At 37.3% G+C, this 25,424-nt stretch overlaps 1 protein-coding gene across 1 annotated transcript in view; it reads right to left on the bottom strand.

Moving 5' to 3' along the window:
* NT5DC1 (5'-nucleotidase domain containing 1) overlaps nt 1-25,424 on the bottom strand; it is a 137,644-nt gene that overhangs the window by 45,482 nt on the left and 66,738 nt on the right. The window contains exons 7-8 of the mRNA XM_065835827.2: nt 4,784-4,958; nt 147-244 (exon numbers count right to left, since the gene is read on the bottom strand). Of these exons, the coding sequence (XP_065691899.1) occupies nt 147-244; nt 4,784-4,958 (273 nt within the window). The remainder of the gene's footprint in view (nt 1-146; nt 245-4,783; nt 4,959-25,424) is intronic.

The following is a 25,424-nucleotide window of genomic DNA, read 5'->3' on the forward strand; positions in this document are numbered from 1 at the left end:
TTTTCTTCCCATTGCTAGATTTTCAAAATATGCTGTCCAGTTCTCCCGTTCTCAGTCCTCTTTTATTTATCTTATCCTAACATTTTTTGTTTGTTTGTTTTGGATAGAGGTAAGCAGATGAGAAAGGAATCATGACTGCAACTTACCAAGAATTCGGAAAGGTCTTTGGTTTGGGGTATGGGAGAAGAAACCAGGTTTCAAAGCGTTTGTGATCACAACATCAAAATACTCTTCAAAATCATTCCTAGAAAGCAAAGGAAATTCAATTAGTTAAACTAATGAATTAGCTAAGATGCCACTAAATACTCTTTAAGACTTAAGAAAACAGTAAAACCTTCTTCTGTGACTTTTTTTTTTTTCTGATGCTAGTTCAGTGTCACTACTGCCCTTCTTTTCCTGAGACTGTCAAAACTGAGAAGACAACTGGCTGAGAACAAACAGTGCTGGACCTTCAGGATCAATCCTGATTTGCAAAAAAGATGTTCCTTGGTCCAGGGACTTTTTAAATCTCAGGAGAACATGTTACAGATGATATACTTTAATTTTAGATGGCAGCATATGCATAGACAAGTATAGAAAGGTGTAAATGAGGGAGTTTCTTTATAAAGCAGAATATATGAAATCAAGTGATGGGGTAGGAAGTAACTGAAGACACTTAAACACAGGTGCTTATATAGTTGGTATCTGTACAGTATGTATGCATAGGCCTAATGGGTGTCTAAGATGACTCTGTAGTCAACAGAGATCTAATTAATGCAGCCAATGAAATTTATGGGGTGGTTTCACATACCCTAAAGCTGAAATGTCATTTTGTTAGTTGAACTCTCTCATCAGAGTCGACTGGCTGCTCTGACTAAATCCCCGTTGGTTACAGGGAGGTTAGACATATGACTCACAAATAAACACCTACCAAATATGAGTCTTAATCTGCCAGGCAAATCCCACCACCAAATTAAGATTTTTCAAAGATCATTAGCTCTGTAAGAATACAGATTGATATCTGAACTGTGGAAACCCCATCAATTTAAATGAGATTGAATGTTTCAGCGTGGTATGTAAGTGGGACTTATTAATATCTATCTATTTTTAAGAGACCTATATACAAGTCAGTAACATTACAAAGCAAATGGGAAAAACAGGCAACCTTGGGGAACATTCATGCCACCTGTCCTACCATGAGATGGGCTATTTCTGGAGGTGCCAATTATTCCTGCTCTAGCAAGGGTCTTCCTTATTTTAAGGAATCTAACCTCACTTATTATATCGTCAAACGGAACCATAGCAAAAAATAATAACAATAATGCCTACTGACAAGTTTTGAGGTTACTAAAATATAAAATTAGACAAGTGTTGTTTAAAGAGTGTTTTTTCAAGTATTATTTTTATTATTTATTTATATTTATTATTTTATTGGGAATTGTAAATATTCCCCATCTGTGAAGTATTTTATTTTATTAGAAATGTTTCTTTGCTTAGGTGACTTTATTGCCTATGACAGCCAAAAAATGACAGATACTCTTGCACAGAACAAAGAAACCATAGATAGAAAGTCCAGGATGGGTACAGGCAACTAAAATGCTATCGACAGTAGAGAAAGTTTAGCAGAAGTAAACTAGCTGACTCTGTCATTTTCAAATAATCCTCAAGCTCCCATAAGACTGAGATATCTTAACCAAAATACTGAATTTTCTCCCTATGAGCTTATCTTCAAGCTTTTATTTTATGTTCTAAATTACATTCCAGACTTAAAATGGAATGTCTTTAAATTTCCTTCCTCTAATGAAATTTTAGCTTTGTCTATTTTTCTTCACTTGTCATCATATGCAAACTTTGACCTTTTTAAAAGAACCAGTATTGAATACGACAATTGCGTGTTTTTAAAATTAGGTTCTGCATGGAAGATTCCAGAAGTTGAGCCAGCAGGCATGGCTCTTCTGTCCATAGGTGAAAAGTATTGGTAGAGGTAAATATTTCAAATGAACATACTGTGCAAATAACTATTTCACAGGAAAGTTAACCACGAACTTTTTAAGTAAAGCCAGCACTTCAGGAGCACAACAAAGACTCATGGGAACAGTGACGAGTGCTTTGTGTAAAAAATTTCTAAATGGAATGAACAGTTTTCACAAGATTCAGTTAAACTTTTATTGATTTGTTGAAGAAAATAATATGTTTTGTGTGAAGAGAGGTGTTATCTATGGTCTTTTTTGAATCATACTAAATCTCACGTACAAAGTTACTGATTTTATGAGAACCTGTAACTTGTGTTACATTATTAAGTAACATTATACATGAGAAAATCTGTTCCCGTTACTGCTTGTGCTTGGTATAGTGGCCTGTGGTTACAGTAAATGGCCGAGACAAAGGGTAGGATGTATCTTGCATAACTTCAGCCATTTAAAAATTGCATGTTGAATTCACAACTAGTGACCCACACCACAGACAGAGCCAATGGAGAAACATCCACATTCTTAGAAGACAATTCATCCCACTTATTTCAGACATAATTCTATGGTACAGAACAAATGGCCAAGGATGATGCTCAGTGTTTTCTCTCCACTAACCACAGAGAGAATCAATATGACCAGCTTAAAAAAATTCCTTGCTTTTAGATGGCTAACACACATGAAAAGGTGAAATGACACTTGGCTTCAGTGACCATGTGATGATTAACCTGTCTTCAAGTGTGCTCCTGCTAACTGGAACTGGAACACGTATTCTCATGGTAGGTAAGGCTGAAAAGTCCCACCTTGATGTGGCAACTTGTGTGAGTGAACTGGCATTCGTTTCTGTAGGTTTACACACCTTCTACACTGATCCCAGCAATACGTGTGTGCCCCGGCTGGGAAATGGTTCTCATTTTATTTCAAAATGAGATTTTCTCTTAGACTTTCTCTCTTCCTACTAAAATGTCTCTCAGTTAAGGACAACTTGGTCAGATGAACTCAAATGGGATAGTTTGCTCTTAAAATAGCAAATGATACACTTGAGCATGAATTTCTCAGTGCTGATTTTATGTAGACAACAATTTCTTAGCCAAAAAGGAACTTCTTAAATAAAGCACAAAAAGGTTAACAGTTACAAGGTAAGGATATTAGGAGTAAGAGGCTAAAACTTCATGCACATCTCAGCTTGTCATTTTTATCCTTGCTTTTTTTTTTTTTTCATGCAATACTGTACAGTTCTGAAGTCCTCAGTATCATATTGATTAACTGAAAGAAGTAGGGAAAAAAATTAGCAAAGGACTACATAGACATAATTCCTAAGGGCTTATGTAAAGAATAAAATGCAGTTAGCCTGGTCAAACTAAAGGCAGAGGTAATAGGTGTGAACCTAGACTACATTCCAGTATTGCAAAAGCAACATGGGTGTGCACAGTCTTATTGTCTGATACAAGAGGCATAGAATACACAAAAGCAATAAAAATGTTTAGAATTATTTTCACAAAAACATACTTCAGTAACGCCTAATGGACAATGGACTACTCAGTTCTCCAGAAGATGTCTTGGAAGCTACATTGCGTGAATCACTGGAAAATATGATTGTAATAAACACTGTAGAAAGTCCTACACATTTGGAAAGAGAGAGTAATCCAGTATCCTTCTAGCAGAACGCCTCTTTTCTGTCTTTTGAAAGGCAACCAACCCCCTCTCCTACCTTGCTTACTGTCATCCAGCTGGATCTCCACAGCTGCCTTAAACAGCTGAAACTTTATTCACCGAGGAAAACAAAGCCAAAATCATTGCATGTGGCCAAGAATTTAGATTTATACCAAATTTTCATTCAGAAAATAACTACGCAGACCTACACAAAAGAGTTAATTCACAGGCATCTTACTCATAAGAGAATTTCTTTTTGTGAGGTGGTAAGATTTTCCTCTCAAATGAGCAAATATAATGTTCATGCGAGGCAGCAAGACCTGGCACAGCGGATGCTCCATTTAGCATTTAGCCCAGAGAGTACAAAAGAGAAGTGATACTGGCAGGACTGGTTTTGGAAGGCAGCTCTGTTTTTCACCGTACCCATGCTTTTCTTACCGTGTTGCTGTATTTGCTCTGCTGTTCCCACGTGTATCCAGATAGCTAAGGTTGGCTCACACTGCCCTACTTTGTTTCTAGCCATTTACATCACTGATTCATTTGCTTCTAGGGGTGTAAGCGATGGTTCTGCTGAATTTCACTGAATTTGACTTGACCAGTCCTGTTCTTAACATTACAGCTAAAAATAGCTGTGTGATCAGCAACTACGATCACAACCAGTTTCCAAGTGCAATGAACTACCTGTTTTGCCTTTTCTCCTGTGACCTGTAAATGCACATTTCTCATGCACAACAATCTCTTGGAAACCACCATTGGGAAGAAGCATTTGTGATTTCTTCCATGCAGATCTGCTGCAAGGAAATGAAATATTACTACTACTTGCACTCATGATTGGAGAAGTACAGAAAGGAGGTGGCTTGAATAAGACAGTCCAGGAAAAAATTATGATAAAATTGGGATTCAGATGATGTACTGGGTGTTGGCCTGAAAAATATACCCTGTCACCTTCAATCCCATCATGATGCCCAGAAAAGATGCAGGATATAAGTGTCCTGTGGGTCAGATACAGCCCATGGGCTCATCGATGGATGACTTTGCCTGGAGTACCCTGTGACACTCTACTAGAGAGAGGCCAATCTGAAACCTCAGATCCAAATAACTCACAACACATAGAGAAACTCAACTTCCAACTTATCTACAGTTGCTGTCTGGCAGATATAATTTGAAATGGACATTGCACTTACCCAATAGTATGTTCACACAGGAGCCTGCAATAGTCACTGTGGGAACTAGTAATTAATAGCAGAATCTTCCCAGCACTCTTCAGTTGTTTCAGCCACTTTTTTACAGACTCGGGACATCTTTGTAAATATTTGTCTGGGTTATTTTTCACTTCTGGGAAATACATCCCACAGTCTTCTAAAAAATTAAAATGTAATTATGTATTATCCAATCCTGCTCACAAACCACTTAATCCACACAACAAATATCCTTTTACGTGCAAACAATACAAAATTAAAAAGGCGAAGAAAAGTTTAAATTTTTCCCTGGGCTGTAACTCAATATAAAGCAAAAAAACAGTCAAACTAAGAGGATACATTGTAGCAGAAATAAGTTTGTATGACTTTTTTATTATGGAATTTTCATAGTTATTTTGTTTGATGTTCTTTTGCTTATAACAGAAAATGATACATAAATTACAGATTATAGTCTTACACAACAAATAATGACTTCCTGTTGCCTTTGCTCAATTTTTGGACACTTAATTTGTGATTTTAAAATGGGTTTAAAGTTTAGAAAATGGTAAAGTACCTGAATTTCCCAAGAACATCTGCTCAGTTACTTCTGACAGTTTAGGTTAGCATTGTCTGATGAATAACATCCACTTTAACATTTTTGCCTTTTTCACAACTAGCACTGTATCTATGAAAGGCTGACAAAACAAATTGGCAAAGACTCACAGGTATGTGGAATACTAGGAACAAATGCAAAAAGCCCACCCCAAATCCAGCTTCAATAATCTTCTTTTGCTGAATATAACATATACACTTTGCTGAATACAAGATACACACTTGGAATGTAAGATTTTAAAAAGTGTGCAATAACACTAAGTTGGCAGTAAATGTTACCTAACCGTTCAAGTCACCAATAAATATCTACCTTGACAGAATGCATAGCTGCTTTACCAAGACATCAAATTAACATTAAACTTACCTTTTTATCATTTCCTTGATCTAAGACTACATATTTCCTCTGTGCTCAAACCCTCTATATGCAAAAATGTTGAGCTAGTTAAAGGTCGAAGAAGAAATATAATAATTGTAGAGACAGAAATGATACCAAGCGTTTGGCTCTCAGTCTGTGTCTGTTATAGGATAATGAACATCCTTATACAAGATTATTTTTCTTCCAGCATTTGTTCTATATGCAACTGTCTGTGGTCAGCTTTGCTGAATGATTTAATAAATCCCAGACATTACTTAGCCTTCTGGTATGTTAGTAATGCTATTCTCTAGTTTTAAAAAGTAAGATTTAAACCACTTGAACTTTAGCTATTTAATGAAAGAGAACATGTATGTTTGAAACAGTATCAAAGAAAGACTGAAATGATGCTGGGTGCTAAACATAACACTATTTCATAAATTACACATTCAAACATCTACAGATGGAGGGAAAAATGTCTCCCAAAGGAAGTTTTGAATTGGCTGTTATCACTGCCACTAGACAGGAGGCAAAAATGTCTTCTTCTGTACTGTGACTTTACAGATTTCTTCCCAAAAGCTAGAGAGTGAACTACTATATCTGAGGAAAGCCTCTGAAACAAAAGCTCCCAACTCATAACCAAGTCACTATTCCAGCTCTTCGTAGTATTTAGGTCAGGTTGTGTAACAGCCTGTGCCAGGGGAATAGGAGCATGTTCCTGCAGCCAGCATTACAGAACACCATGACATTTGCCTTGAGAGCTAGCCAAGTCCAATGATTTTTTTTTTTTTTTAATTAAATGAAGCAGATTTATGAAATAAGCTTTCCTGTAGTGTTTTTCCCTCCTCTTTTCTGGGGGGTGAATATTGTTTGAGCTGAGCAATATATTAATAGTTTTTCGAGCAGAAGCTGCATAAATTTTTTCAGTATTGTCATTGGTAATGATATTTCATATGCTATGCTATGACAATTTTTCTTTGTTGTTTTGGAAAAGGCACAACATTACCTGAGAATGAAGTGGGACACAAACAAAGGAGGCTTGGCATTAGCTCTCACAGGTTCAAACAATTAAAAGAAAGATAGCAAAGTTCATTTAGATATACAGTGATCACTCTGTTATGCTAAGGTAAAAAGGTCTGTTTTATATGAACTTTATTGTTGGGCACTGTTTGTTTTTCTTTCTTTATTAAATGTCTTTCACCCTCCATAACCTTTCTTTGATGTGAAACTAATTTAAATTAAATCAACGCTGTCTTCTTTGTCCACACTCTGTGCAGTATCTGCTATGTGATAAACCTATGATATTTGGCCTTTGAGTGACATCTGTATTGGAAAAGGTCAACAACTCTAGATTAAACATATGAGCTGAAAGAGAGTCTTAGTCTAGTTTTCTATCCAGACCCTGAAGCTCAACTGTTAATTGCAGGCAAGCAATAAATCAGTTCTTGACATCAGGATGTGAAGTTTGCCTCTGGGCTGTTTGCCACATCAGGCAGAGGTACCTCAGAAGAACCCTCATTAAAGCATACTGTACTGTAATTAGGCCGACATGGCCCAGGAAAGTAGTTTTTAACTTAATTCCTGACATACTATTGCATCTGGTGAAAGTACTTTGGTTGAATATATACTCACACCTGTAAAGGAGTTTAACCACCAAAGCTTGCAAGATTTTATTGAAAGACAAACAAAATAAAAGCTGAGAACTTTGCTCTTTATATCAGAGCAAGAGCCGATTTTGAGAAGGACAGCAGAGCCACAGGCACTTTGTTGGCAAAAAAGAGTTGTGAAAGTTTTAACATGTAATGGAGAAATAGCATAAAGTCAACCCTTCACAATCAAATGGAATGATCTGACAGTGAGAAATGAAGCATTTTTTTTTTCAGAATATATATAACCATTATGCCATATGCTGCACTTTTGTTTGTCTAAAGCAGAAAAGACATACAAACAATAAAAAAACTCTACTGAGAAAAGAGTCAGTGAGAAATAAAAAAAGAACTAATTTTACCAGAGCCAACAGAGGAAAGGAGAAAGTGAGTTAATGGTAGTAAGAGTGATTTTATGCAACTGTCACACAGCACTGTTCTTGAAAAAGAAAAAAGCAATTCTCCAGACAAACACTGTTCTTGAGAAATAAGAAATGTCTCTAACCTGAAGTACCTTCCTCATAATAGTTATGGGCCATCCAAGTTTCTAAATACTCTTAAAAATGGAACTACAGGCACTCTTTAGAGAGGTTTTGTTGGTCCCCAAATTAAGTATAACAAAATGGGAACTGGTGGTCACCACCAGATCTACAACTAATAGGCTGCTATCTGTACACTGCCTAAAATAAAATCTCTATTTTTTTTCTCTCTCTTTTATGAACATCACTTATCATATAGCTATGTGGACATCGATGTGTGTACCCACAAATCAGTGAAAGCAAAACAACAAACAAAATGCGTACACTAGTAACCTCTGGCTCTTTGGCAGTGTAAACACTTTCTGAAAATAGGAGAAAAATGGAAAGAAGAAGACCATGACAATCAACATATTTATCCCCTGTGATTGTATGAGAAAACTTAATCCAATGATGTGGAACAAGAAAGCAAACAACTAAGTGTTTTGTGTACAGCTGTGTCATTTATGACATGTATGTTGCCACGGAGAAAATGCAGTTTTTCGATTTCCATTCTTGCTATTAAACAGCCTGGGACAGTGAATTAACAATTAGCCTTTGTAAGAGTTTATTATATAATCACCTTCCAAATACACTTTCAAAAATAATAATTGCATTTGCAGTCTATTAATTATTCCTTCAGCAAATATATTTCATTTTAAGCAGAAGACAGAAATATAAGCAATTAAAATGATTTGTCTAGAACTGTCACATACTGAAGTCCTGACAGAGCCTTTTATCAGATCTATGTCCTGTTGTATTTTCAAAGCAATATAATTTTCTCTATATGTGTTTTACCAGAGGTCCCTTTAGTGTCTAGTTTGGGGTTTGTTTTTTCTTGTCTCACCTGACATTATAATTTGATCAAGATGTTCTTTGCATCATCTTGTCTTACAGTTTAATTGCTTGTAATGCAGCTGTGATAGCAAGTGTGATGGAAATTATGTATAGCTGGAAACGCTGAACCCCCAGACCAAGCTCAGAAAGAGCCTGTACAATGCTTGCCATGACTGGCAGAAGTCCTCCAGCACAAAAAATAATCCAGTCTTTAATCCAACCGCCCTCCTTTACTACAGCCTCAATTGCTTTAATTACTTTACTGAAGTATGCAGTTTGATGTTCTAATATTATACCTCCATTTGGGGAAAAAGCAATTGTGGATTTCTCTTGTGCTCTTTATTACACCACTTCTCCTTGGCAGGGTCAGTTCACACCCCACTGGCTCTGGACTCCTCTGGATTCAGTGTCTGTGCATCTGCACTGCCAGGACACAGCAGTTTTCATCCCTAAAGTGTTATTTGGATTATAAAAAAGGCAAATGTTCAAGAGGCATGTTTCTGGCAAGGTTTCAGTCCAGAACTAAAACAGAGAAACATAGTGTCTCTTTTTAGTATTGTCACTGCTTCTAAGGGGCACCTACTGGATTGAATTAAAAAGAATTTAACCACTATTTATACGATTTAGCTAAGCAGAGAGGTATGAGGCTAAAAAAATCCCAGGAATTCAGCCAAGAAAAATAAACTTTCAGCTGCCAATTTGTAGCCTGTATTTAGCGGCTTTACCAACTAACTGTATCTTACAACGAAAGCAGTATTTGAGAATGTGACTTTTCTCTCTTTTGAATTCAAAGGCAACTTGATAGCTTAGCCATCAATACCCATAGCCAAGTTCTCTGCAGCTCTGATATGAGTAAGAAATTATATTTCTTCCCTATTTTTGAACGCAGGCTGGTAGGTAACAGCTATTAATTTGATGAATAGAGCAGAGCTGAAATAAATGTTACTATCAACAATGATGCAGACAACTATATTCACTCTATATTGCTTTCCACTGTAGTCTTACAGTGGTTCAGGTTTTTAGAATGAACAGAGACAGTTCTTTGACCATTGTTGTTGTCCTCTTCTCTTGTCTAAATAAACCTATCCAACAAATATGAGCATTCAACAGAAACACAAGGAAAATACCTTCATTACAGAAGATTTTGCAAAAGAATTTACATTTCATCTAGTTGAAGCAAGTAGAGAAAAAAGGGGGTGATGGTTAAAATTACATTAGACAAGTCATCTTTCATTTCCTTTCATTTAAGCTCAAGTGTATATTCCAGAAGGAGCAGCAGAAGCAAAACAAGACACAGAGGGAAGGAAATGTTAACATAAAGCAAGATAAGAAAGTAGAGTGAAGCATGAAGTAGGGATGACCGAGTAAAATACGGTTACATTCTGGAGGGCTGCGTTCAGGCAGATATCAGGAACAGGGAGCAGCAGGAAGAGATAAATCATCCCGTTCCCTCCCCAGGAGATAAAGATGTTTAAAAACAGAATAAAAGGATGAGAGTCCAGGAAGGTAGGAGGTTAGGAAGAGGCAAATGTCATAAGAGCAAAAAAGAAGTGTGACGGATGTAAATGATGTATTATTATGTTTTCTGCAATTGTCTCAGTTCCTTACAGTGCAGTTTCTTAACAGACCAAACCGTTAAGGATCTTGGTCCAGCTGACCCAGGAAGAATAGTAGCTATTTACACCTCTTAGTTAACTAGGAGCAGACATGAAAAGAGGACAATGAATTTGGAGAACAAGGATATTTTAGTATTATGATACCAAATCTTTTGTTCTCACATGGAAGAAAAGAGAAAAGCAGATTTTCTGGGAGGACAGAAGGGAAAAAAAGGAGTATAGGTGGGTTGGCCAGTGAGACCAGGAATTCAGAATGACACCTCGATGAGTTGTTGTGTGTCACAAGGCTGAACTTGGCAACATGATGAACCTCTGCTTGTCGCAGCTAAGAATTAGCTTGTGCGCCTTTATATATGGGTGGTACCTACAAAGCAGAGTATCTTTCAAGCTACTCTTGGATGTATAAGTGGAATAAAACGGTAAAGAAAAGGGCAAAAATGACAGAAAACCAACAGAAGAGAGGAGCTAAGAAATATGAACAGAATTGACAAATAGACCAGTATTAAGGATAAGTTGTATTCTACTAATAGTGTATCCCTATACATAGGGAAGATGTATCAGTGTGTTAAATCAAAGACAAAACTTTTCTTCCCATGTTCTCAGAAAAGTAAGGATTTCTATGATCAGAAAGCATGTGGCACTTCAGTTTTGAACAGACTATTTTTTACTAATGGAAATACAGGATGATCTGATGCTCCATTTGCCTCTTCTGCCTGTGTATCTGTTAAAGAAAGCATATACAGTTCACCTAACATCAATCTTCTCAATATTTTTAGCAACATCCAGCTCTGGTCAGGCAGACATAGATCATGTTTTCTAAAATAATAAACTGTTTTCCAGTGATGACAACTCTATGTTCACCTTGATTAATTTTAAGGGGGTAACCATAAGGTAAGGATTCACGGTGGGCTAGGAAAAACATGACTGCTCAGATTAATAGTGATTGCATGGCTATATAAATATTTAATATACTGAACGAAACACTTCAGTAGAACACACACAAAACATCACCTCTGCAAATATTTCACGGTTCACTTCCTCCTCTACTCGTTTTCTACTCCTGTGGCCTACAAGAAGCTTACAGCAAAAATTAAAATGCTTTCGTAGCTAAAGATAGGTCTCAAACTAAAAGGAGACTGAACAACTAGAAATTCTTTCAAGGAAGTCAGGAACAGCTGTTGTTTATTCTAGTCTGATATAACGAAGCAGGAACCACCACACTACCTCCCACTCTCACGTTTCTGAGGTGAGATTCCCACATCCAAGGTTGTCAGGAACAGCACAAGACCTTTAGCTATATTTAAATGGAAGTCATAATGTCAAAATTAGAGGCTATTGCTGCTCTGACATCTGAACATCATCCCCTCTCCCCCCTATCTGAGTTTCACAGTGGAACGAAGACCTAAGATGGCCAGCCCAGAATGTCAAGGCTGCAGGTTTAAGGGTTAGTCCCAACCAAAGTCAGCTTTAAGGGGAGGCTGTATCTGTTCTTGAAAATATAACTTGTTAACTACTTTATCCCAAAAGCCTTTCAAACAAGCTTAAAAACTACCATTTCCTCATACTGCCCCCCCTTCTTATCTTAAAGAACAAACCCATTCAGTCTGCCCCTAGCCTTCACTCTCTTACTTCCTAGTCCTGCCTCATCTCCCATCGCATCAGCAGTGTCCTGTCTGCAGAATGGTTAAGGCTCCTAGGAGTGCAATGCCACAGCCAGATGCTTGCATGATTTATCCCACGTAGAGTTATTCTTGCTTCTTGTTGAGGTCTATGGACACCAGAAGAGAAAGCCAGGTTATTTTCCCATGTTATCTGTTCTTGTTAGTGTTCCTAAATGGCTGAGAACAGCCCAGAGCAGTTCTACCTTGCTGATACAACTGCTCCCACTGCAGGAATCAGCCTGACTCCACAACACTTGCCCTGCCTCACCCCATGTGTACAGATCCCTTTCTTTAGAAAAGGGTAAGAACACAAATTAAAATGTCATAAGAAGTACATGGAATGTGGCAAAGTTTGCAGCCTGATTTCATGAGGACTGCTAACACATGACATTTGTTAGAAAGGGGTCTGGATGTGGTCGGTTTGAATGACCTTCTATAGTTTTTTATACACAAAACTTGGAAACAGCATTTCTTTCTTTCCTTGTGTTTTCTTTTCCTTCTGGTTTTATGTAAATATTTACATCAACATAGAAATGTTTCCATAGCACACTACAAAGCAGGAAGGATGTACTTTGAAGGTAGGACAGGATCTGTTGCTATGTTTTAGAGGAAATTATTTCTTTCTTAAAATAATTCACTTGCTTGCTTTACAATATTGTGACAGTTTGCAGTGTAATAGACGAGACTGATCAAGGTGTATGAGATCAATTAATTTGTGATGACACCCTTGAAACCCACGGGCTCAGCACTAAACCTATGTAGAATATAATACAACTTGTTGGACAAACATATTCAGTTAAATCAGTCTGATTCTCCAGAACTTCACAACCTATACTGCAATGTTTGAACATCTAAAGTGAATATTCTGCAGGTGAAAGAATATGTTTTGTTCCATGGTCAAGAATGTATTCTTACAGGATTCATGCAACACACTGTACCTACAACTGGAAGTAAAAGACAGAAAGGTGATATTAGTAATTACTCTAAGCAACAACATCCACAATTTTCCTCCTGTTAAAGATTTACATGGATGATATATTTTATAAGTATTGCCTTGGTGTTAATATTTATAAGGAGACAACATATCAATGGGAAATTATCATAAATATTCTGGAAATCTCCATCTTCATCTATACTTGTATTCCTGAAACTACCAATTCTTACATAGTAATTTGTCATACAAGCTTGCTCTTTGCCATAGAAGTATGTTTGAAGTTATTCTTCCATATACATTATAACTATTTACACTGAACACCTTATTTTCCCAACAAAATTTGCCTACTTAAATGCCTGTTAAACTCTACCTGGCGTCAACTCACACACCTTTAAAATACACCCCCAGTAAATACATCACAAAAAAAAACGCAAAGCAATTTATCATAGAAGGAAGAAACTATTTTGTTAAACTGAATACAGCTAAAAATGTGGGAAATGGGATCTGTTCAGGATGCTGCTGTAGTCTAATAGAAATGCTGGAACTTAATTTGACAGGAAGTCAAATACTAGAGTACATTTTTATTTATACATCTGATGAGGCTTGAGTCCATGGGCTTGCATTAAGCATGATGTCATGTTTGGTTTGGAAATGAAATGCATAATGAAGAAATAAAATACGTTCCATAGATATTTTGTAATGACACACAGCTACAGGTTGCTAATAAACTAGAAGTCCTACTCAGCTGTACTGCTCTACCAAGAAGACACTGCAGGTCTTTTTTTGTAGATCTTAAATAAAGATAGCTCAGTGGAGGAACTGACACTCTTTTTGAAGCACTGAACGCACCAGCTACTTTAAGGTACTCGTTGCAGTAAAGAGTGAAGTCAAAGTTCTCAGAAATACTTTACCAGAACCAGTAGCATCATGTATCTCTTACATATGCTTATGTACATACTAACACTAACATAAACACAAATACAGATATATAGATGTATACACATTGTAAAGAAAAAGCATATTTTTTCTTAAAACAAGAAATAATCTTAAAAAAAAAAAAAATCTGTCTTCCAAGGAACTGCACATTGACAAAAACAAATGCTGTTACTTTCAATCTCTGGGTCTAGAGTTGCAGACTTTCCAAATAGGTACAGATGGACCAAGAGCTGTATGTAGACTCCAGTTTCACTTGCTATTAACATTTCTGTGCAGATGCTACATTCACACTTCAACAACAACCTGATGGGCAACAAGGGAACAGTAAGCAACAAGCACCACAAGAATGGCGTAGGGGGAAGAACTATGTGTAAGATGAGGCATTTTAAATTGTAGCAGAAAAACATACCAGAAAATAAAAGCCAATACGTAAGAATGTAAGAATAAGAGAGACTTGTCAGCTTTCATCTTTATGATTATCCTCTATATCCAGAAAACTCAAATTATGACCTGTGTGCTTTCTGTGATCTCATGAGTTTTCTAACTTATAAATAGTGTTGAATAACAACTACTTCTGCTGTAGGTGGCATACCACCTTCTGTTAAGCTTATTGTCATATTTTAGTACATAGCACATATAACAAAAGTCTTACTCTTCTTGCCTGGAATCTCCCACTGGCCATTGTGTTAATACAGCTCTCAAATCACATACTTTTCATGGCTCTGGCCTACAGAGCTTCATAAACCAGCTCCTGGATGAGACTGAGGAAGTTTATTTCCAGTCCCCATATGTTAAAGAAATATTAACAGGAATATGTACCAAGAAAGCCCATTAGGATAAGACCCAAAGAGCCTAAATGATGAGAAGAGAGTCAGGTTACATTTAGACACCACAGTAAGACATAGTATAAAGGCATTCTTTTATCTCTAAGAAGCCAGTGCAGTTAGAGGAAACAAAACCTACACATACCCGTATTTGCCATATCAATAGTTCAGCCATACAGCACTGGAGAGAGAGCGAGCAACTTCCCTGACTGGAAACCCACCCTTTCTGGTGGTATTTCTCCAGATGACATGTGAGTGACGCCATCTGGTGATCAGGGGACCTTGTGTCCTGGAGACCTTGCAGGAACACCACCCCCCAGCACCCTCAGCCCTGGACGGTGGGGAGGAAGATGCCCTCGGGTGGGGAGCTGCACCATCAGCCCAAAGCACCACAGCCCGTTATCAAAAACCATCAAAACATATGCATCGAGAGGGCAAATCCCTGCCATTTCTCGGCTGTTCATTTCTTTATTTTCTCTATTTGTTGGCCTCCATGAGAGCAGAAGGGCTTTAGGAAATCCCCTCCAATTTTTGGATAAAACTTTCAAATGACAGAACAGAACTAAAAAAAGGAGCACCACCAAAATGACCCCAAATGGCAACGATCCACAAACAGCAACCATCAGAGATCGGGATGCGGGTGTAAGGGAAAGGCTTAGTGGAAAAGACTGAGTGATTTGACAGATTAAAGATAAATCTGAGAGAGAAATAATAACAGTCTTCAAACATGCAGAAAGCTCCTGCTTGGGGAAAAAAAGAAAAAAGGAATAATCTGTCCCCTGAGACCAAGGCCAATGAGTCAAGAAGCAGTGAGTTTACGCTTCTTCAGGCAAGTCTAGATTAAAAATAAGTTTCTAATTTTAAGGGTATTGACGCACTGGAAAAGCTGACTAGGAGGCTGTATGATTTTGTAAGTGCGGGTCTTTAAAAAAAGAAGTGAACACCTAACCCATCCCTTTTGTAGTGGTGTGCTAAATGGAAGAGATCTTCTATAGTTCCTAAAGTACTATGATTACATATTACAGATGAATATGCGCCCCCATCTCCACCCACTGCTTTCATGAGTGATGCTGCTGTTCATATTTATTCACCTCACCTATGGATAACGATACCTACAATCAAGTGAGAAACAAAATTTCCTTGTAAGCAGTAAAAGGAATCAATTCAGCAAGGAGCAGCAGCACAGCTTTTGACTTCTTGCTATTAATAACACGGTTTTCACCACTCTGAACAATACACAAACTAGAGATCTGACAACTTCACCGAAACAAAACAGAGAGTGTTGATTACATGCTACTTTCATTGCAGACAACCCCTCTCCCATTTGCACCACGTAAGTTGCCACAGGAAGACTGAGAGAGGAACATTCCATTCCTAATGCTGTTCTTTTGAATACAAAGACCTGTATATTCTAATTATAGCACTATCAGCTTAAGAACAAAGAAAAAAAGGCTGCTTTCTAGAAATTTAACACAATGTACGGTCTCCATTAAAAATGTTTTACAAATTGCATAACTAAATTAACTAGTTCTATGCAAAGCCTGTGCATTGAGTTCATCGGTCTTTCAGGGAGAAAAGAAGAAATTATGTTAATTTATACTTAAAGCACTGTTGGAAAAGCCCTTGCTGGTCAATCTGTGTACAATAATTTCAGAGTTTAGAGCTCAGGGAAATCTGTATTTAAGTTATTAATTCTTTTATCTCAAAGTTTGAATATTCTGTTTTAACATAATGCAAAGAAGGGCAAACAGATGAAAACTAAATTTGTAAATATCACTTAATGTAAAATAGATCCCAAAGGAATGGTGGCTAGCCCAGTTTTATTCCAGGAGTGAGCATCAGGAGGAAAAGGTGTTTCTGTAAGCAGAATTGTGCAAGAAACAATTATTTTTAGCTCCTGAACTTCTCTGGGATTCCAGATACTCAGGATTAAACAGAATGTCTTAAAAAAAAAGAAAAAGAAAGAAATAAGGGAAAAACACAGGTGCACATGGACTGACAGTCACCTACTGCACACAAGTGTGTTTTGCAAGCCAGGCAGACGCCCTGTCTCTGCCTTGCTGGAACATGGCTCCAGTCAGCTGCTGATGTGATTTTGGTTTTGTGCTTTAATCTCACTTATCTGACCCTCTCTGCTTCATATCACAACAGGGACTCAAACTTTACAATACCTCTCTGCGTGTAGGTGTCCTAATCATCCAACCTGGAATTACTCTCTGGCTCTGCATTTCAAGCTCATCCTTTGGAAATCTCAGTCCAAAGTTATAGCCTAAATCTGGTGGAACAATGTGAACACGGGCCCTCTTACATGCCATATAAATATCTGGCTAAGGATACCTGCTATGTTTGATCTCTCTTTTTTTCCTCATTCTGATCAGAAATTGTTAATGTGAGATCATGTACCCTCACAGCCAGTTTCACTACCATTTTCTTGTGAGAAATCTCTCAACTTTTTGGCAGATTTTGTTTCTGTGAAGGAGATGCTAGATGGACAATTCAAGCTGAGAGCAATCTAGCATACAAGCTTGAAGAAACTTGCATGTTAAAGCAGTTACATTTACAGCTAGGACAGTGGAGTGCAAACTTTTTTGAAGGTACATTTGGGTTCATGTCCAAGTGTGCTCTGGCTTTAAAAGAGACCTCTTGCGGCAAGCGGATAGTAACATACTCTGGATAAATCATATGTATTTGGGTAGAACACTTTGCCATTTCAGGTCACATACAGCCTCTATCAAGTGACAACTCTTGGCTTTCTAAGGCCACTTTTGCATGGCTGTCCGCAGCTCCTAGCAGGAAATATAAGGCAATTTATGTGTTTGATGAAAATATTTGACCACAGAATATCTCCTTAGAGCACTGTTGAAATGCTGTTGCTGCTCTTGTTGATGCAAACATTACAGGACTCAATCTCTCAGGTCTATTAAAGTCATATAATACTTATTTTTCGAGCATAATATTTGAAAAAAACATTTCTTTATTCCTCTATAACTAATCTGTTAGTGGTTCAGCAACTGTAACCGTATAATACATCCATTTTACTGTTGGAAATAATTCCTTCTCTTGCTAGTCAACAATCCAAACCTGCTTATATCTAAAAATCCCACTTACAAAGTATGTAGACTAAGGTACATATTTTAAAAATTTCTATATTAATTGCAGAGCTATAAAAGCACTAAAAATGCATGGTGTCCTCTGATCAGCAGATGATAGCTGGTTGATCCTGGGACTCTCTTTTCTACATGGTGACAGTGCTGTAAAGCTCAGGGCTCCTTTCTGCCTTGCGCTGATGAGGAGGAGTCTCTTCCTAACTCACACCCAGGGAGGCAGCCAGGAACAATGCCGATATCACAGCACCTCAAACTGCAGGGGTAACAGGAGAGGCCAGGGGACGCACGTGGCTGAGCCACAGCTGGCAGCCTAGCATGGGCTGGCTGAGAACACAGGCCGCTCATTGCAGAACTAAGCACTTCTGGGCACCCTCTCGCCACTCTCCTGCATGGGTGGGCTGTGGAGCACGAGGGTTTTTGTGGACCTCCACTCCACCAACAACAGCCCTGCTCCAATTCTCTTCCCCTCACGCTACACCCTCAATGAAACCCTTCTTTGATGAGGAAAAGAAAACATACAGAAGGTGAGAGCCTGCTTACCACTTGCACCCTCACTAGGCTGTGAGGAAGAAAGTCCTGCCGTTTTAATCCCACTTACATGGGACTTATCCAAACAGGATGGAATATTTATGAAAGTAAAGACTGCATGAACAATCCCTATTTATAAATATGGTACATTAAAAATATTTGTAGAGGTAGCTTCCATAGAGCAACAAAACTCTTCCTTGAATATTTATAAAGAAACCAGGTGCCACACAAACAGCTCTTTTGTTTACCAGACTGCAGGACTGGTTATTTAGTCCCAAGAAAACAGACATGTAAGGAGTTCCGCTTCAGCTTTAGGCTTTAAATTACCATTCATGCCAAAGGCAATGACATGTTCACATGTAGCTCTATATATTCTGCAATAATGAGACTTAACATTTTAATCCTCATTCACTTATTTTCTTGGACTGATATCTGAACATTACTGTCAGATTATTGTCTTAATATCATGCGTTATATGGGCTTTCTTTTATCACTTCCTTTCTGCTAAGAAGATATGAACTGAATGTGGAAAATGTATCTGTAATTAATGCTGTTCTCAGACTGTTTATAGTGATATAGGACATAAAGTAAAGCTTTCTATTTTTTTTCATTAAAATGCTTCTATCAGCACCAGTCTTTAACTATATTAGCAATAGTAGCTACCTCACAATTGCTTTTTAAAAACAATTTCCCTGCTGTATAAGAAAAGCAAAAAGAAACAGAAGTAGAAATAAGGTTTTCTTCTTTCCTTTTAAATGGAAATTATCAGTCATCTGAAACGATGAGAATATCAAAGACATAACTCTGTCTGATAACACCATACCAGATATATGCAGATCTTTTAGGTATTTGTCTGCACCTGTATTCACTGTTAAAGGCTCCTATAAAACAAAATCTGTATGTGCACATATTACATATGTGAGTGTAAGATGTATTTGTACAGAAAGATACATCTACGTTATGGAAAATACCATTATACCATTATAACTACAAATTTATGGGCTAGTGGATGGAAAATATCAGGAATTGTACTTAAAGAAATCTTAAATTTTCAGGTTTGTGTATTCATAAAGACTTATAGAATCTTTAGAGGAAAGGCTATAATTTTCTATGTGTTCATGTAATTTGTAGATATTTGGATTAGTTATGGCTTTTCTATATGTAAAATTTCTAAAAACCGTATTGTTACTACTAATGGAAAAAGGAATACAGAATATAGTAATATCAAAAATTATGCATGACAAACTTGGAGACAAAATTATCTTTAGTTGTAAATAGAGATAATTTTCCTATAGGAGTTCAGCTGCAGGAAATTCCTTCTCTCTGTAGGCAACAAAGAGCTAATGTAATGGAAGTCATAGAAGCAAATCTATGTAAGAACATATGAAATGAATTCAAGAACATCCTGCCAGGAGATAGACAGTTCAGGACAGACAGAGTCAGACCAGTAGATAAGACAAGCATTTTGGAATGCCATAAATGCATTAGAAAATAAAAAAGAGTAACTAGATGAACTTTAAAGGTCCCTTCCAACGGAAACCATTCTGTGATTCTATGATTCTATGAAGCTGTGTGGTGCTTCAGTAGTATTATATAAATTACCCAATTGCCAAGGCTGCATGTGTAAGTTGAAATCATATTTGTTTGATAACATGTAATATTTGATATTATTGCTTACAGAAATGTATTGTTTTGTGAAATGCGGGCATACGCTTGCTTATTCTCTTATAATGAAACAGTATTAAAAATGTATATATAAAATCATCTTTGGATTTCTATTTTTACCTTCATACTCTCTTCCCATGTTTAGACAGCCAAAGTCAATGAGATAGTAAAAGGTGATGCTACTTTTCTCTGAAAATTCAGAACTTTTGGCCTATGGTTTATTTCAGCATCCTGGGATAAGCCAGGGAATCCAATTTAATGCTGTTAGTGTTTATTCACTTTGGTAGTGGTACATAAGAAACAAGGTCTTCAATAAATCAAAGATGCAAGTGTTTTTACTGGCAGTATGTTTTCCATATTAACATAACGGCATATAAGGTGTCAAAGTGAGGACGGACACACAATGCCTGCACCCAGCTCTTACAGCATAAACCTGCCTTTCACAGAAATTCAAACTGCGGTAACACAATTTTACTGCTGGCTAGAATGACTAAGTGTGCAATAAAAACTATACTAGAAAATACAACAGACGAGGGTATGAGATGGCAATTTCAAGATAGTCAAGCGAAAAAATACGTGATAGTCTATAGGAATGAAATATGTCCTTATAAGTGAGAACAACTGAAATCTATTAAAGAATAGTCTGTTGTGGACAGATTTGGTACAGGCAGGACTGGAGCAACAGTCAATATTTAGGTAAGTTGCAACATGACTGGAAAAATTAGTCAACTCTGAGGTGCCTTGATGTCAGTAGCTATTCAGATGTCAAAGACTAATGCTCAGTGTGTGATTATAGTATGACTGGTTGCTGTTCATGGAATCAGTAATGTGGATGCATTTATAGACTATAGTAATTCATCTAAAGAAATGCATTGTTGGAAAACATGAGGACAACAGCACACACTGTTATGAATGGAAACATGTAGAAGGGTTATAATACAAATTTTCTTGGAATTTTCCTTTAACCTCCTGCTCTTTCATGATTAGCTCACTACAGTAGTTGTGACAGTAAAAGTCTCTGCTGGGTTATCCTGAATCTATGGTTGCATTCTTGCATAAATATTTGTGCCCAAAGAGTGTGAGCACCATATAGAAACATAAGATATCGTGCTACAGGCTGTTTAAATAACTTCTATCTGATGCTTTCTAGCTTTATAGAGTTTGATGTGTGTGTAGCTGTTGGTACTTGACTGTGTACTACTAAGAGATATTTTACAGATGAACAGAAGCATGCTTCTTAAGGATTTGTTCACATTCTTATGACAAAATTCACACTGACTGCAATGGGGTAAGGGTCTTCAAGGATTTTACTCCTCTAAATATAAGAGGCTGAGCATCAGTTACTGAAATTTTATACATTCAAAAGACACAAGCTGATTTTGCTCCTACTCCTCTCGTTTTAATTTCTGTGTTGCAGATGATTGCAAGTGATCAAACAAGTAAATCTAAGCAGTTGCCATCTGGCAGCTGAGAACTTGTACCCACACACCTGCTTCCTTTGCTCCCTTGTTCACGCTAGTGTTTTATTTCACTGTGGGGACAGGTTTAATGTGCACATATACGATCAGTCACTCCATCTCACCTGACAGGCAGTAACTTTTTATGCCTTTTGCAAGCCCAGGAACATGCCCCATGTAAAATGTCAATCTAAAACCACCTTTCACAGTGCTCATCTGGGAAGTTTAAACTCCTTCCCAGCTTCTTTAAAATGCCCTTTATGTAAGCCAAACAAAACGCATATAGAGATGACTGCAGGAGCTCAAGACTGGAAAAGTGCTCTGGCTTATTAAGTGCAGAGAACAAACCCAAACCCATGACAATATTTCCCCACAGCGCAGTAAGTTTGTCTGAGTGAGTTACAATCCTTGGCATGCAAGAAGCATTTCAGTTGTTACATACAAAATTTCGGTACACAATGTCTCTCATGTTACTCAGTCAATCTTACGTGAGTTGTAAGCATGTATCCAACTTCTAATGTAGCATAACTGCATCACTCCAAAATACAGGAAACTGGCTTATTCAAAGTTTTCTACCATGTTAAGGTAGAGATTTTTGTTCCCCAAATAATGTCATAAAATGAAATATCTAGTTCTTGTGCAGCATGTGAGAACTGAAGGACCATACTATGTCTTATACTGCTCAGTTGAAGCAAGAATTCATTTTTACAGAAAGTGTTTGTCCAAGTTCAAGAGAAATTTCAACTTGATTGTTCACCAATAATGTTTTTAGTAAGGATACCTTTCTGACCTTGGTGAGAAAGCAATTAATGTACCTAATAATCCACAAAAATTGATACCAGATAAATATTTTGGATAGCTGCAAGGGAGTTTGTAATATCTCTGCCATTCTCTTTAATCTGCCTTTCCCAGGCACCAATGAATCTCTTGCTTTTTCAAGTATTTTCTACCACCTCCATTGCTATCCACATAATCTCTTCCTGATGGTCTGGTCCTGATCCTTCAAGGAGTAAGGGCGATTTGTAATATTAATTTCACCAGGCGTAGGATTAAATTCTTGAAATACCTCATGTCAGATGAATACAGAACGTTCCCTTCACTCCCCTATTTGGTATTCTTAAACATAATTCCAGTCCAGTATCAAGGATAATTTTATGTTCCCAAAATAGGTTTTCTCGAAATATTCTAGGAACAGTTTAAATTAGAAGCGTACTTATATGTCATTTTTTTCTAACTTGATAAAACCAAATACGTTTACATTATAAACAAAAACCAAGTGATGCTTCTACATGAGGGTTCCAAAATGAGACTGCAAATTGTTTCTCTTTAATTCTGAAAGCATAAGAATTAGGAACACAATGAAAACATATAATAAAATGGAAGGATTATTTACAAGGAAGACGGAATTCAGAGCCATACGGGAAGGTACGTGTATTGCTTTTATATTCACTTCAATGCCACCCAAGTGCCTCTGTAGACACTGAGTGAATAAAATCTTAATTCACAATAAGATTTCAATACAATAAGTTTTTAAAATATTTTTATGAATCTTGTAAAGAAAATATTTCCTTATTACTCTGATGTAATGAAATTATAAGCCTGGATTCAAGCACCACCAAGCACTGGCTCTGCTGGAACACCAGAGGGAGCAAGTTTCACAGAGGAGTGAATACTTTTATTGAGACTTTCCCAGCTACTGACAGCGTTTCATCATTTAGTATGATGCAAAATAATTTAGTCAGATTATCTGGAATGGCTGAGGATATGCCAGTGAAGCAAAGCCTTTCAACTTGTGAGGAAATGCATAACAAGGGGCCACAAAAGAGCAGAAAAAGTGAGGACATGCTTCATTTGGACAACGGCAGGTTTTTACACACAAAGTTTAAAAATGTGTTACAGACCATGCAATGAAAAACTAACAGCCTTTTTAAGTCTTTGTCTAATAAAGATTATTTTGGTACAGACAGGTTTTTAAAAATTGACTCACACTCCACAGCACAAAGTCATGCCTTCTCTAAAAGAAGATTAATAAAAAGCCACTAAAATGATGAAAGGTTAACCCACCTATGCAATGAACTGAATTGCTGGAATAAAAACCCCTATTCTCTTGTACTCTATTAGGGACTAAACCTATGCAAAGCTCAATACAAAAAGCACCCTCCCCCCCCCGGCCCCCAGCAGTTATCTCTATGATGATTCACATGTAAAAAACCTAGACATGAATCAGAGGTGACCTTGCTGTTGAATCCTAACTCTGAACCATTCAGCTGCTCTTAACAATTGACCAAGTGAAAGTGTATGCCTGCATCTTTAATATTGTTTAAAATTTAGCAATGATAAAAATCCTTCTGTGTCATTATATTGGGCCCAGAAGGCACTGCCACCCACTATATGGTGAGATCCCAGGGGATTCGCATCACAGCTGCTGTCCTGTTGCTGGTGGGACCCTGCTCCAGACAGACCTCTAAAGTCAGGAGTAGTCTCTACACTACCACTACTGCAAATTCTCCTCTTTGACATTTTTTCAGCCTTCTTAATTTTTCAGCTTACTGGTGGTCTTCCATTTTAGCTTAAAATACAGCCTCTTCATTTTAATTCCTATTCCTTCCTGAAATTTATCATAACCTGTGGCCTCTCTTTGCCAAACCACAATAATTTAATCCAAATCCACAATTACAAAAAATTTATGTGTCAGGATATGTTCCATTTCCATAAAAATGAACTTCCAGGCACTGAGTAACAGGTTTATATATAATGCAGAAAATAACGTTTGTTTGCTGGGACTGGGTGGACAAGAGCTCTTTCCTCAAGTTTGTAGCATTCACAGGGGCAGATGTAATTGTTGCTATACAGGAAAGATTACTCACCAGTTTAACTGACTGTGTCACAAACATGCCTGAAAATTAAAGCTTGATAATATTTTATAAAGCCTCTCATGTCTTCTAGTGGCATTTCCCTTAGAAATCCTGATATATGTGGAAGATCTTTTAGAAGTATCCACATAGTTCTCACAAAAAACCAGGCTTGAAATAATATATACTTTTGAGCAATCAAATAGCATCTAATAGTGTGGGATACTGAATTATATGATTCAGAAGCTGAGTAATACATTACAAGAAATCAAATGTTTCACACAGTGAAGCAGACTAGGATACCTTCAATGATCACACTTGTTAAAATCCTCATACCTGTATTATGAAGCTTTATGTCTAGCTGTTTGCCTGACCCAATAAATAGGAGAATTAGAAAGAAAGCTGTAAGTAATTCCAATGTTTCATGCTTGTCAGATAAAACATCACATGAGCAAGTATTTAGTGGTTAGGTGTCAAAACCAAGCCTTACAGTGTTAGCACCTCAGTAACTCTAGGGGAAAATAATGTAGTTTTGTTAAACTAATCATTCCACTGTTGACCATGGTTATGTTCAACTTCTTAAAGAATGATTATCCATACGAATTTTGCCAGATGAGAAGCAAAACATTTATCTGGTTTGTGATTTTTAATTGAACCAAAAATATTTGAAGAAAATGTCCTCTGGTGCTTTTACACTGGCGGGACCAAGGGAATGACGTGCATGCACATCATTTATTCTTTCCTGTTCTCTCTGGGGAATGGTGCCCGATCCACACTGCTAGCAAGTCATGCTGTATATACAGTATGCACAGGAAGGGCTGTTTCAAAGAGAAGAAAAGGGTTTGTGGTATTTTTGAAGTCTGCTTTCAATCTAAGAGCAATGACTTTTGGAAAAGAGGGAGGAGGAGTGGCAGAAGTCACAGGGCCAGGACTGAGAAGGGGAGGGAGAAGGGAACAAGAGCTGCCTCTTGGGTGAGTCAGGTTTCTGGTCAGGAAGCACCAACAGCAGCAGAAAGCGGAATTCATGACAGGTTTTTTGGAAGCTGATCTAAACGCTAATGTAGCAGCAAAATAGCTCATACTACCTTCACTCCAAACACCTTAA

Source organism: Patagioenas fasciata, chromosome 3 (assembly GCF_037038585.1).
Source record: "Patagioenas fasciata isolate bPatFas1 chromosome 3, bPatFas1.hap1, whole genome shotgun sequence".
Taxonomy (NCBI): Eukaryota; Metazoa; Chordata; class Aves; order Columbiformes; family Columbidae; genus Patagioenas; species Patagioenas fasciata.